This window comes from Rhinolophus sinicus, chromosome 14, assembly GCF_057876585.1.
Source record: "Rhinolophus sinicus isolate RSI-liver-muscle chromosome 14, RSI-T2T, whole genome shotgun sequence".
Classification (NCBI taxonomy): domain Eukaryota; kingdom Metazoa; phylum Chordata; class Mammalia; order Chiroptera; family Rhinolophidae; genus Rhinolophus; species Rhinolophus sinicus.
The window spans coordinates 181,089,170-181,102,974 of record NC_142514.1 but is presented as its reverse complement, the minus strand read 5'-3'; the positions used below and the strand labels follow the sequence as shown (position 1 = coordinate 181,102,974).

The 13,805-nt window shown below is 51.3% G+C and overlaps 1 protein-coding gene across 1 annotated transcript; it reads left to right on the top strand.

Annotated features, from left to right (window-relative positions):
* Positions 1 to 6,187: 6,187 nt before the first annotated feature.
* On the top strand, positions 6,188 to 13,389 carry SLC22A6 (solute carrier family 22 member 6). The gene is made up of 10 exons (XM_019713963.3): positions 6,188 to 6,841; positions 7,179 to 7,282; positions 7,488 to 7,642; positions 8,764 to 8,932; positions 9,394 to 9,517; positions 9,675 to 9,790; positions 10,837 to 11,051; positions 11,189 to 11,297; positions 12,608 to 12,811; positions 13,108 to 13,389. The coding sequence occupies exons 1-10, from the start codon at positions 6,479 to 6,481 to the stop codon at positions 13,196 to 13,198; spliced, it is 1,650 nt and encodes a 549-aa protein (XP_019569522.3). The 5' UTR covers positions 6,188 to 6,478; the 3' UTR covers positions 13,199 to 13,389.
* Positions 13,390 to 13,805: the final 416 nt, after the last annotated feature.

The following is a 13,805-nucleotide window of genomic DNA, read 5'->3' as shown; positions in this document are numbered from 1 at the left end:
CACAAGCTGGCCTGATGTGAACATGTACGTGCATGTGGAGTGCCCTGAGTGTTACATACACCTTACGTCTCAGTCTGCTCCAGCTGCTACAACAACATGCCACGGACTAGGTCACTTAAACCACAAACATTTCTTTCTCACAGTTCTAGAGGCCTCGAAGTCCAGGATCAAGGTGCTGGCAAACTCAGTTCCTGGTGAGGGCTCTCTTCCTGGCTTGCAGCTGGCCACCTTCCAACTGTATCCTCATATGGAGGAGAGACGGGAAGCAAGTTTTCTGGTGTCTCTTCCATAAGGGCACCAATCCCATCATGAGGGCCGCACCCTCATGACATCATTTAACCCTAATTATCTCCCAGAGGCCCCACCTCCAATTACCATCTCACTGGGGGTTAGGGCTTCAACATATGAATTGGGCAGGGACACAATGCAGTCCATAGCAAGTCCTGTGCTTGGGTGTGTCTACATGTCCCAGAAAGCATGTGAGCAGATGAGTGCACAAACCCAGAGAGGCAGCAGACAGAAGCCGGGGCTCCTCCAGTCCTGATCGTCCTGCCTTGCTTGCCCCAAGTCTCTGCTCCATGTCCAGCTCCAGACCCATCAGACAGTTTTGTCTCCTATTTAACTGAGAAAACTGCAGCCAAAGCTGACCACTTTTGATGTCTGCTGCCATGTTTCCCACGGTCAGTCTAATCGCAGCAGAAAAGCCACTCCTCCATTGGGGGCCTGCATCCAGCCTCTCCCACCAGCCACTATCCGCTTTCCCCCTTGGGTCTCTCCCCATTCCCTTTCTCCTGGTTCCTTCTGTCACCAGTTAAAGAAGCTCAAGCCTCTCTTATCTTAACAAAAACCAAACAAGCAAACAAACCCTCCTCGGATCTCCCTCCAGAGATCGCACTGTCTCTTCCTCCCATTCACAGCCAAACTTCACAGAGGAGGCGTCTGCCTCCCCTGCCTCCACATTCTAACCTCATACCTCTCCATACTGGCTCCTACCCTTTCCCTGAAACTGCTCTCACCAAGGACACTCATCACCCCTCTGCTGAATCCATAGGTCACTTTTTGTCCCTCCTCTTACTTGGCCTCTATGCAGATTTCGTTCAATTGGCCACACCCTCCTTCCTTGGTTTCTGAGATGCCACATGCTTGCAGCTCGTTCCCACACTCAGGCTGTTCCTTCTCAGTCTCCTTTGGCATTTCCTCAAGGGTCTACATCCCCAGAACCTACTAACTGAACACTTACATGACCCCACACCTCTGGACCAGAGGGCACTGCTGATCCAAATCTCATTAATCACGTGTTCTGTCCTCGGCGGGGATTTGAGCCATGGAGGTTCTAGTCCATCTCTCAGTCCTTGTCCTGGCAAGGCAAGTTAGCAGGAGGGTGGGCTCGCCCCGATGCAAGTAGAGAAGAGAAAGCCAGCAAGCAGAGGAAGAACGAAGCAGGTGCACAAAGGAAAGAACAAGTGACAACAGGGGCCCAGATAAGTAGAACTGGTGAGACTATTTGCACTGATTCTTCGTGGATTTCAAGTCCCAGATTCTTATCAGCCCTGGATGCACTTTCTGACCTGAGGTCTAGTAAAGAGCCCTGAATTCTCCAAATAAATTCCCCTTTTTGTTTAAGCTAAACTTGAAGATTTCCATTCCTTGTAACCAAATAATTCCAAAATCAGCTCCTCTTCTTCTATCATCTCTTAAACGCTGACCTTCCTCAGAACTCGCTCCTAGGACCTCTTCCCCTAATAACCTTTCCAGCACTGTCCAATGGAAATATGATGCAAGCCACCTATGCAGTTTAAAAATGCCTAGTAGCTATTTTTTAAAGGTAAAATTATTTTAATATCATATATAATAATAAATTTTATTGAACCCTGTGTATCCATATATTACCATGTCCACATGTAATCAATATAAAAGGTATCAATGAGAAATTTTATAGCCTTTAGTTCATACTAAGTTTTCAAAATATGGTGTGTATTTTATCCTAACGGCGTGTCTCATTTCAGGTGAACAGTGTTCAGTAGTGGCTGGTGGCTACCGTCCTTGGCAACTCAGACACACCCCAGGGCTTCGATTATCAGCCACAGCGCTAACTACTCTCAAACCTATATTTAGATAATTAAGAGAAAGCTTAATAAACATGAAAGAGATCATATTGTACCCCCGCTTCAACCTGTCAGTGACTTCCCATTGGGATGAAGTTGAAACTGTTACAAGGCCTGTCGTGCTCAGGCCCCAGCCTGCTTCAACGGCTTCAGTTTTCAGCACCCTCTACCTTGTACCCTGAAATCCAGCCTCATCCCACTTCTTTCAGTTCTTAGACTGCACCGACCTTCTCTGACCCCTGCCCTCCTTCCATGCCCAGCATTTGACTTGTCCCCATCCCATTCCCACTGCACTTGGCTTAGAGTCAGCTGTCCATGGGCCCCAAGGGCTCCCTTGGCCTGACGGGATTTCAACCTGGAGGGAGAAGAATTGGGCTCCGTGAAGAACACTAGCCACCGTACTCTACCTCACCTTTCTGCTGTCCACTATTCAGGTAGCTCCCAGGATGTGCTGTTCCAGAGTATTTATTGCAAAGACACAAAGGAAGGGAAGGGAAGGGAAGGTGCCCAGAAAAGCACTTCCCAGTCACGTGATAAGGGCTTCTGGTGAACTGGGAGGCCAGTCAGGATGTACTGACCCTTCACACGGCTCATTCTTCTGGTCATTCCCAAACCCCGTTCTGGACCCCATCCTCTCTCCAGCTCACCTTATTCCTCTCCCACTCCAGCTCTTCCTGCTTCTCCCACTCCCATCTCTCTGTGCCTGGGCAGGGCCTCCGAATGGCTCGGTGACTTGCCAATTAGGCCTCACGCTGAGCCACCTCATTGGTTACTGGCCTTATGTCTAGCCTTTAAGTGGCAGTCTTTGGATGAACTTCTAATTTCTGCACCATCCATTGGCTGGGGTAGCCAGGCTCATAGTTTGGCTCCTTGCTCAGAATCTTGCTATGGGCCTGACAGCCACTCAGAGTCTGTCAGACTTCTCTCCAGGTCAATCTTTTCAAATTCATATTTAGGGAACGTGATCTGAGCAAGACTGTTATCTCTGGTCTGTTACTTAGTTATTTGAAAAGTGTCAAAATAATAAAAATAAAAATCACGTGTAGTCACAATCCTTAAACACCATTTATTTAACAGAATAAAATTATGCAAAACCCAGGTGTCTCAGAAAATCTGGGCTATGTGATAGCTGCTAGCATGGTAGAAAGAGAGATGGAATCAAAAGGGCTATGTTCTAGAATTGCTTGCTATGTGACCATGGACAAATCCCTTGCCTACTCTGAGCCTCAGTCTCCTTACCTTCATAATGAGACATTTTTACCTGTATGATGGCATTAATCTCTGATTGCCTGTGGTTCTGTGTCTCTTGGCCAATCAGAAGTCCCTAGATTTGACCCGTTTGTCCCTAGAGGATAGTTCCTGGCTCTGCAAATCATTTGCCATACGACCATTTCCATCCAGAAACTCTCCAAGAGCTGGGAGGCTGCTGAGGAATTCCCGTGCTAACCAGATGATGCCAGGAACCAACCACAACTCAGTCCCTGGAGTCTCCAATTGACCCTTGTCCAGACTCAACCTGGCCAGAATCTGGTCAGGCACTAGGGAGGGCACTCTTCTCCAAGGCAGGGTTGGGCACAAGCTCAGAGAAGGAGGGACCCACCACCTCCACCGCTGCCCTCAGCACTCCGCCCACTCCCCCATGAGGGTACCAAGTCCTGGCAGGAGACTGGCCTCAGAGCCCCAAGGTGTTTGTCCAGCTGTCCTCACAACCCCAGGCCACAAAGCTCTTATATACTTTGGCGTGGAGCATGTTTTCAGGCATCTGGCCGCCCACTGCGTCCCAGCCCAGAACCAACAATGGGTGGGAGAAGGGAGACCAGGCTGAGCCACATCCTTGTCTGGGCCTCCCTTCTTCTCTTCTGGACATATGAGACCGGATGGTCTCTAAGACTTCTTTAACTGGGCAGTCCACACCTCTAGAGCAACCGTGAGAGGTTGGCTTTGAAATTAGACAGAATAGGTCTGAGCCAGTCTAGGACCTCATGCATCCCAGGGCCTCGATAGGCAATAAACACCCTCCCAACTTAATACACAAAAGTGTAATTTGTGTAAACTGCTCGACAACCGGGCATCTTGACTCCTTCCAAGAGAAGTCAGAAATCAAACTGCTTCGCCTCCACAAGATGAAAATTGTGCCCATCAGAAGAATTGAGAATTTCTCCTTGCCCTCATGGCCCTTTGTATCAGCTAATTTGTACAGGGCCTGGGGTATCTCCTGTAAAACTAGCCACCATGTTCAGACATACGCCAATACATCCGATGAAGAGGGATGGAGAGTCAGTCAGTAGGAACCAGACTGCAGAGAGAGACAGTCAGAGACCCCAAGTGAAAACATATCACAAAGGGCAAGTGGTGGCCCAGCCATCGAGTTAGAAACATGGTAAAGAACGTTAGACTAGACACAAGAAGACTGGGTCCTGATTGGGCCCTTCAGGGGTAGGCCTGGGCAAGGAAAGAGTGGCAGCACTTTGGAGCCCAGGCTATTCTGTGTACTCAAGCAGAACGTGGAAGAGGAGTTCTCTTCCTCACCTTGCAAAGAGTGTGCCCACTTGAACGAGAATTTTAGAAATATTTTCGTTAAGAGTTGCCTGCATGACTGGAATATCCTTTGCCGAGCAAGATTGGTCACTGTACGAAATAAGTCTGAGATATCTTTTAGAGTGAGGTTTCTCAACCTTGGCACTATTGACATTTTGGATCCAGAAAATTCTTGGTTGGGGGGGGCTGTCCTGTGCACTGTAGGATGTCAGCAGCACCCCTGGACTGTACCCACCAGAAGCCAGTAGCACCACCACCCGCAGTGGTAACAACCAAAAGTGTCTCCAGACACTGCCAAATGTTCCCTGCAAGGCAAAGTCACCCCCAGTGGAGAATCACTCTTCTTAGGATAAGATGTGCCTGGGCATATTTTCTCTCTAAAGTCAATATGATATTCTTATCTTTTTACCAAAACCAATGATAGAAACGGCTTGTAATCACTGAGCTATGGCACAGGGGCTGCTTTAAGATCTTTACCTATATTCGCTCATTTAACCCTCCAACAACTCAATGAGTCCAACACGACTATTCCCCCCCAATACTGCAAACAAAACACTGAGATACAGAGGAGTTTAGCAACCTGCCCCTGGCACACAGCCAGTAAATGTGGAATGAAGATTTAAATCCAAGTAAGCTGACTCCAGAGTCCATGTTTTATATAATATGCAAGTGAAAAGCAGAGGCTGTGACCTGCTCTCTTGGCATACACCCAACCCATGATCCAACCAATCAGAGCCCATAGATACTCACCCAATCACAGCTCAGCACTGCCCTGATCATAAGCAATGTCAAGTGATTTACAGTTGTGGCGAGAAGTAAAATAAGTTCATGTTCATTGCAAAAAGGGGAGGGCGGCAGATTTGAATCAGGATAAGTTAGATGGTGGAAGCTGAGACACTGACAGAATCCATCTACATCATGTACGATGTTGGTCTTAGTTCCCACTCCTTGAAAAGCAGCCTCTGACCTCTATTGTTTCTTCCAGTTAAACAAACTATGGTCTTACAAGATGTGAGCTGTCCTCAGAAGACCGAGGAAGGTTGCCAATTTTAGCAAATAAGAATACAGAATGCCCAGTTAAATTTTAATTTCAGATCAATAAATAATTTTTTAGTATAAGTGTATCCCATGTAATTTTAAGGACATACTTACACTAAAAAAAATTTTTTTTATTTGTTAGTCTGATAAATTAACTGGGTGTCCTATGTTTTCTCTGGCAAGCTTCCCAAAGACAGACTGTTAGGATCCTGTCTGCTAAAAAGGACAGAAGCCCCTCAAGAGGCCAACACACTTCCCACAACACAGTCTTCTCATTAAAAGGAAGACAAGGTCCCACGCTGTCCTCTCCTCCCCACAGATGCCCAGATGGGTCCCCCCGGTCCATCCTCTCCCACTACCCCCACCTCAGTCATCCTCTCCTGCCCTTTATACCCATTTGGAGAAATTCTACTGGCACACGTATGCTTGGAGGGTTAATCATTCTGATACCAAGTCACACTTTAACTCATTCCCTCCAGACCAAGGATTAAACCGTGCCCACATAGGGGTCAGGACTACAGCAGGCCCTGAAAGCTGAGACCCCACCAAGTGAGAAGAGGCTGCAAAGGAAAGAGAGGGATAGAACAAGGAGAGAGAGAAGGAAGGAGGGGCAACCTGGCCAGGCTGCTGTCCCCCCTAGAGGGCCAGCTCAGATTCAGCTCTAGGAGCAACTCAGCTGAGGAAGCAACAGCAGCCCCTCTCCTCCAGCAAAGGACGGCAAACAGACACACACACACAGACGAAGGCCTTCAGACTAGAAGTCCTCAGCTCCCAGCCACTCAGCCGGGCCTGGCCCCATGGCCTTCAATGACCTCCTGCAGCAGCTGGGGGGCATCGGCCGCTTCCAGCAGATCCAGGTCACTCTGCTGCTCCTCCCCATGCTCCTGATGGCCTCCCACAACACCCTGCAGAACTTCACGGCCGCCATCCCCACCCACCACTGCCGCCCACCTGCCGACGCCAACCTCAGCACGGAGGGAGAGGCCTGGCTGCCTCGGGACAGACAAGGTCAGCCCGAGTCCTGCCTCCAGTTCACCTCCCCCCAACAGGGACCGCCCTTTCCCAATGGCACAGAGACCGATGGCGTGGGGGCCACAGAGCCCTGTACCAATGGCTGGATCTACGACAACAGCACCTTCCCTTCCACCATCGTGACTGAGGTGAGGATACCTGGGGCCCCCTCCCTGTGCCATCCAGATTGTGCCTTCCCCTCTGAAACACACACACACACACACACACACACAGTCTCAAATTCTCCAGAGGCCATATAAGAAGACAGAGAAAGTGTTCAAGACGGGGTCCTTTGTAGGAAATGTGAATGTGGGAGTTGCAGGGCCAAGAACAGTCTCTCAGCTCCTGGTCTCAGAGAGACAAAGAGCAAAAAGAAGTCTCAGGGGAAGAGCATGACAGCCCTCAGAGGGCCCGCCTGAGGGAGGGGAAGGGCTGCCCTGCAGCTCAGGCTCACCTCTGCCTGACCCTTGCCCCCTCTCCGCACAGTGGGACCTCGTGTGCTCTCGCAGGGTCTTACGCCAACTGGCTCAGTCCTTGTACATGGTGGGGGTGCTTCTCGGAGCCATAGTGTTCGGGCACCTGGCAGACAGGTCAGTGCTGGGATTGGGGGCTCCTTGGCTGGGCTCCAAGGGTGTAGGTGGGAGGTGGGCTTTCCTAACTGAGGCTGCTTTGAGGACCTACTTCACAGGTCCTCAAAAGACCTCCATCCCAGGACCTCAGCCAGGGCAAGCAGTCCTCTGCCTGCCCAGCCCGTAGTCCTCAGGACCCCTCCTGCACATCTTCTCTCCCCCACAGGCTGGGCCGCAGGAAGGTGCTGATCTTGAACTACCTGCAGATAGCTGTGACAGGGGTCTGTGCGGCCTTCGCTCCCAGCTTTCCCATCTACTGTGCCTTCCGTCTTCTCTCGGGCATGTCGATAGCCGGCATCATCCTCAACTGCATGACGCTGAGTGAGGGCTGCTGGAGGGCAGGGCAGGGCCTCCACTCACTCCTCTCCCCGCCCCCGTCCTGAGCGCCGTCTGCCCTGCCTGCCAACATACAGCTTTTTTCTTAGACTCACACCATCTTGGGCCCTCATTTAGATCTGGGCTTGCAAACTCCACAGTGAGGTACAGGTGGTTCCTATAAATGACTAGAGCATACTGGGTACAAGATGCATTAGGGAGTGGGGAGGACTGTGTCTGCAGCAGTGTCACACCCATCCAGAGGGGCCCCAGCCACTCAGCTGGTCCAGCCTGGGGGTCTCAGGGCTGGCACATCCTCCCCTCTCTTTTTTATTATTGTGAAATAGCCCAAGTTTGTAATGGCGGCAATGAATTCTGATGTTCTGAACATAGGGCAAGCCAGCATGTTGTAGAGCAAACCCATTTATGGACTGCACATGGCCTGTCCGGGAGCCGTCACTGTGCTCCGTCCTGATAGGTCGCCCCCTCCCCGTGTTTCTCAGATGAGAAACCTGAGGCTGGGGAGAAGGGAAAGGACATACCCAAGGTCATCCTTCAAGCCCTGAAGGGAATCAAGGATTTAAGATTCTCTGAACTAAAGGAATTAACCAGGACTAGGCGAGGGCCCTGGCAAGACACCTAGAGAATCCAGCCCCAAGCCCAATCTATTTCCAGGCCGCTGCCCCAGGAGCCCACCAGGGACGGAGCTGGGCCTCTTCAGACCGCAGCAGAGAGGTGCTCTCCCTCCCACCTTGACTCTCCAGGATGGAGGAAAGCCGCGGCCTCCTCCAGGCTGCTCTGGCCACTGAGGCTGGAATGGGCCCAGGCTGAGGAAGGCCCGAGGAATGGCTGCTGTTGAGGATGGACTGAGTGATCAGAGACACTCTGAAGGCAAAGGGCACCCTAGCCAGGACTGTAGTTCAGAAGAGCAAAACACAGCCGGGGAGTAGAGGGATAATCCTGGGGATTCTGAACCCACCTCCCCACCCCTGAGGCTTCCGCTTCCCCTGTCGTGGTACCCAACCTCATTTGCTGTATCTTCCACTGAGCCTTGGGACACACCAAGGTTTGGATGGAGACCTGGCAGCCCAGGAAGTTGCACCTCTCTGTTCTAACCCTCTTTCCAGATGTGGAGTGGATGCCCATCCACACGCGGGCCCATGTGGGCACCCTGATTGGCTATGCCTACAGTCTGGGCCAGTTCCTCCTGGCTGGCGTGGCCTACGCTGTGCCCCACTGGCGCCAACTGCAGTTGCTGGTCTCTGTGCCTTTTTTCGCCTTCTTCATTTACTCCTGGTACGTGGGGTGTGGGCGAGGGTGCCACAGGAGCCCAGAGGGCTGCGAGGGACAAGACATCCTTCAGATCTCATGAAACTCCCACCCCACAGAATCAGAGAAGGTCAAAGCCCAAATGTCAAACCCAGACCAGTGCCTGAGTCTGATAGATGGGGAAACTGAGGCTGTGAGGGGAAGGATTTGCTCCAGGGAGTCCAATTCTCTGGCTTCCCCCAGGTCTCCAGCCTGCCTGTACCGCTCCCTTTACCCAGTAGTACCCAAGAGCTGAGTTCCTGGGAGAATGAGTCGTCACCAAGTTGGGCACTGCTTTGCGGTCCTAGAGAAAGGGAGTTGACAAAGTCCCTGTGCAGGGGGCTTAAATAAAATCCCACTACAGGCCCCTGGCAAGCCCACCCCCTGCCCCCAGCCCAGCTGACTGGTACTGAAGCCATACCCACACTCACCCCCACCCCCGCTCCCAGGTTCTTCATCGAATCGGCCCGCTGGTATGCCTCCTCCGGGAGGCTAGACCTCACTCTGAGGGCCCTCCAGAAAGTGGCCCGGATCAATGGGAAGCAGGAAGAGGGGGCCAAGCTAAATATGGAGGTGAGACCCCCCCAACATCTCTCATGACACCCCCCAGGGCTCCAGCCCGAAACCCTGAACTCAGGTCCCAGGACCCAGTGGGCTTCCCTAAGTAAAGGGCTAGGCTGAGAAGAGCTCCTGGGGGAGTCCAGGCCCTGAACCCTGCCCATCCTGGCAGGTGCTCCGGGCCAGTCTGCAGAAGGAGCTGACCATGGGCAAAGTCCAGGCCTCAGCCATGGAGCTGCTCCGCTGCCCCACCCTTCGCCGCCTCTTCCTCTGCCTCTCCATGCTGTGGTAGGCCCAGTCAGACAGACCAAGAGACAAACAGCTGGCTGGAGAGAGGGGATGCAATGGGTGGGGAAAGCCTGAGAGGGAGGGAAAGTCAGCTGGCCTACCATGAGGGGCAAAAATCCTCCAGCAGGGGGAGTCTTGAAGAAGCAGCCGACCTCCAGCCTCCGTTCAGTTCTTGTCCTCAAACTGGGCATCGAACTCCCCTCCATTTTCTTCACCTTTTATCAACTCTATTCCAATACAGAAACACTTCCTCAGGATTGGTGGCCCCCAGAGTCAATAGAATTCCATCATGAAGGCAGATACCAGTCTGGCTTGAAACCATTCGGAGACTTTACTGGCCTTGTGGAACCTGCCAACAGCGCAGGGGCAGGCACTAACATGCCGAAAGCTCATCTCTGAACGCACATATTGGCTAAGGCTGATTTCAGTCAATAATCTTCCTTTCCCGTGGCAACATTCTCCATTATCCTTCTCATGTGCTACCCTCCTGATCCCATCCCATAGCAATCCCATGACAGTTAAGAAAGGCGTGGTCAAAAGGAACAACCCCACCAATGAATTATTTGCTCCCAACTTGGGATTTACTCGAGGCTGTAGGTTCTATCCAGTAACCTGAGCTTCATTTTGTGGGCTTTGACACTTTCAGAAGCACAATACCTATCCCAGCACCATGGACAGGTCCTGGGAGGCTATTGCCACTCCCAAAGCCTTGGCCCTAAAGATATGGCTTGGCTATCCACCTGTCTGTCCTCCCTCAGTCCAGTTTCAGTAGATATGATTAAGACCAAAACTATGTGAATCCTACATAGCAACCAAGTGAAAAGTTCCTAAAACACTAGGACACTTGTTATCAGAAGACTGAAAATTTGGGATGCGGCAAGACTTCCTCACCATTTAAACTGGATACTAAATGTTAGACGAAGGATTAGCTGAGGCAGATTCCAGTTCCTTAAGCAGGGTGCTCAGTGCAGCTCACTCTATTTTGAATGAGCAGCCACATGTAAGCCTTCCTAACAAACCCCACACCCCTCATCCCTCCCCACTAGGTTTGCCACTAGCTTTGCCTACTACGGGCTGGTCATGGACCTGCAGGGCTTTGGGGTCAGCATCTACCTCATCCAGGTGATCTTCGGAGCTGTGGACCTGCCTGCCAAGCTCGTCAGCTTCCTAGTCATCAACTTCCTGGGGCGCCGGCCTGCCCAGATGGCCTCACTCCTCTTTGCAGGCATCTGTATCCTGGTCAATGCTGTGATGCCCCGGGGTGAGCACTCACAAGTCCGTTGGTCCTTCATCCATGGCCTCATCCCCAGACATGACCCACCTTCTCAGAAGGAGGGGGGCCAATTCCTCCCAGCCCCCACTCCCAAGATCCTGCTGACACCCCTCCTTTCTCTCTAGACCAGTCCATTGTCCGAACCTCCCTTGCTGTGCTGGGGAAGGGCTGCCTGGCTTCCTCCTTCAATTGTATCTTCCTGTATACTGGGGAGCTGTACCCCACGATGATCCGGTGAGTGGCAGCCTAATGGGGGATGTTGGGGCAAAGCATTCCTCTGCACTCAGGTCAGACCCCAGAGCATGGTCCAGCATGACCAGCCCAACGCCCCCTCCCAGTACCCATCAGTGCAAGGCACATAGCAGCCCCTCGATACATAGCTGGTGGCCTGGCTAACGTAGGTGTGACTGCCCACTAAGACCTTACCTGACCCTAGAAGAAGAGCTCAGAAGGAGCCACCAACTGGGACAGGGTAGAAGAAGACATATCTCAGAGGCAATGAATTGAAGACCCCCACCTTGATCTTCAAAGTACAAGTTAGAATCTGACACCAAACTTAAGTTCCATCTATAAACCAAGAGGTATATCTGAAACCAAAGACCCCAAATGTGGAAGTACTTTCCTATGAAAGAAGCCATACTTGATGGTATGCCAGGTATGGATAAACATAGCACAGTTTGTCCAAGGGCCAAGATGGGGTGGAGGGAGTATTTTTGAATTTTGAAACAAGAAACTCATGTCTATTTTAAGAATGGGATGCAAAATCCACCCAAGATGTCAATGAAATGTCAGGCTTCCCTAAGCTATTTGGAGTGAGAACCCTGAGGGTTCATGGTTACTGTGGCAGCTCTCATGGGATTTCAGGGGAAAGAACAAATGTATAAGGTACTCATTATGTGCCAGGCGCTGTCTTAAACTTTTTACAATTATCAACTCATTCAATCCACATAACAAGACTATCAGGTAGGTATTACGATTATTTTCACTTTACGCATGAAGAAACTGAACCTCAGAGAAGTTAAGTGACATGCCCAAGGTCACACAGCTTGTAAGTGAAAAATCTTGGATTTGAATCCAAGCAGTTTGTCTCCCGAATCAATGTTTTTAACCTCTGCTCTCATAGAGAATGTTCTGAACCTATTCTTACTTAACTTGCAGTTTCCAGGTCCGTTCCCCTGGGGATTCTAATCTAATAGGTCTGTGTGGGGCTGGGGCAACTGTAACTCCAAAATCCCCCAGGTGATCTGAGAACAGTTGGCCTCCCTCAACTGTCTGATCTGACTGCTAAGGGAACTTAGGCCCAGAACAGAAAAGGGACTTGCCCAAGATTGCACAGCAAGTTAAGGGCAGCAGCAAAATCAATCTCCTGATTCAATGGCCGGGACCTTCCCAACCTGTTTTTGTTTTTTTCTTTTAATCTCTCAAACAAATGCTAAATTGGCTCACTAATCAAATGGGGAACAGAGGAGGCACCAAAGGGCACCTGAGTACTTCAGCATTCATGCCAGAACACTTACAATATCTACCCTCTATGGCCCCCGCAGGCAGACAGGCCTGGGAGTAGGCAGCACGATGGCCCGAGTGGGCAGCATTGTGAGCCCACTGGTGAGCATGACCTCCGAGCTCTACCCCACCATGCCTCTCTTTATCTACGGCACCGTCCCTGTGGCTGCCAGCGCTGTCGTTTTCCTCCTGCCGGAGACCATGGGCCAACCACTGCCGGACACAGTGCAGGACATAGAAAACAGGTGGGCCCCCACCCAGAGAGAAGCAAGGACTTACCCCAGGTCACACATCCAGATTGGGGTGGCACTGAGACTCAAACCCACGCCACCTTTTCCAGGCCAGGGCTCTTTGTCCCTGTTTCCCCAGGTGGCTGAGTCTCCTAGCATCCTTCCTGGGCTCCCAGCTTCAGGGAGGGGTAGATGTTTGTGGCAGAGAGTTGGCAGCTGGGCACAGCTAAGTGGAGAGGCCCTGGGAGCCCCCAGTTCTCAGCCCTGGCCTGGAGGCTGCTTACCTAGGTCACCAATCTCCTGCTCCCCAGGAGGAGAGGGAAACCGAAGCGACAGCAGCAAGAGCGGCAGAAGCAGATGGTCCCACTCCAGGCCTCAGCACAAGAGAAGAACGGACCCTGAGCAGCGGCCTTACAGAGCCCTAAAGGGAATGAGGGTGCTACAGGTCCTCAGCCACCCACACCAGGAAGGAGAAGGGGGATGGCAGCCCAAGCATGAGGGGCTATGGTCCAGGGAAGTACCTCCCCAGGGCCCCCCTCTCTGAATAGATTTCACCAAGACCACATCATTAAAAGGTTTGTCTGCGTGCGGCATCTCCCTTTGTCTTGTCTTAAAGGTAACAGCCACTACATATCAGCCAGTTTCGGGCCCAAAAGGTAATACAGCTCAGTCCCTACCCTCAACCCCCAGGACTTTCCAAACCATCCCAGACCTTGACACCCTCCCCTGTTCCCTCTTTCCTCCCTTATTCTCTAACATATTCAAATATTTCTGTGAATTTTAAATACTTATTCCCTCCCCTTCCCTGTCAGATTGAAAATTAAAGAGACTAAAATGAAAGCAACCAATCAGAGGCTTTGTTTTAGGCTCCTCCTCCTCTGTGAGTGCAAATGGGAACCTCTAGTAGCAAAGGGGGTGAAAAAGGATGACCACAGCTGTGACGTCAGGATGCTGACCCCTGCTTCTTTAGATTCCAGAAGACTCCAGACTCAAAACCAGTTTGTCACTT

Excerpts from the sequence above, each read along its gene's own strand:
- SLC22A6 (XM_019713963.3), top strand. The coding sequence starts at position 6,479 with ATGGCCTTCAATGACCTCCTGCAGCAGCTGGGGGGCATCGGCCGCTTC. Across the intron at positions 7,283-7,487 it reads TTCGGGCACCTGGCAGACAG|GCTGGGCCGCAGGAAGGTGC; the intron begins GTCAGTGCTGGG and ends TCTCCCCCACAG. Across the intron at positions 12,812-13,107 it reads GTGCAGGACATAGAAAACAG|GAGGAGAGGGAAACCGAAGC; the intron begins GTGGGCCCCCAC and ends CCTGCTCCCCAG.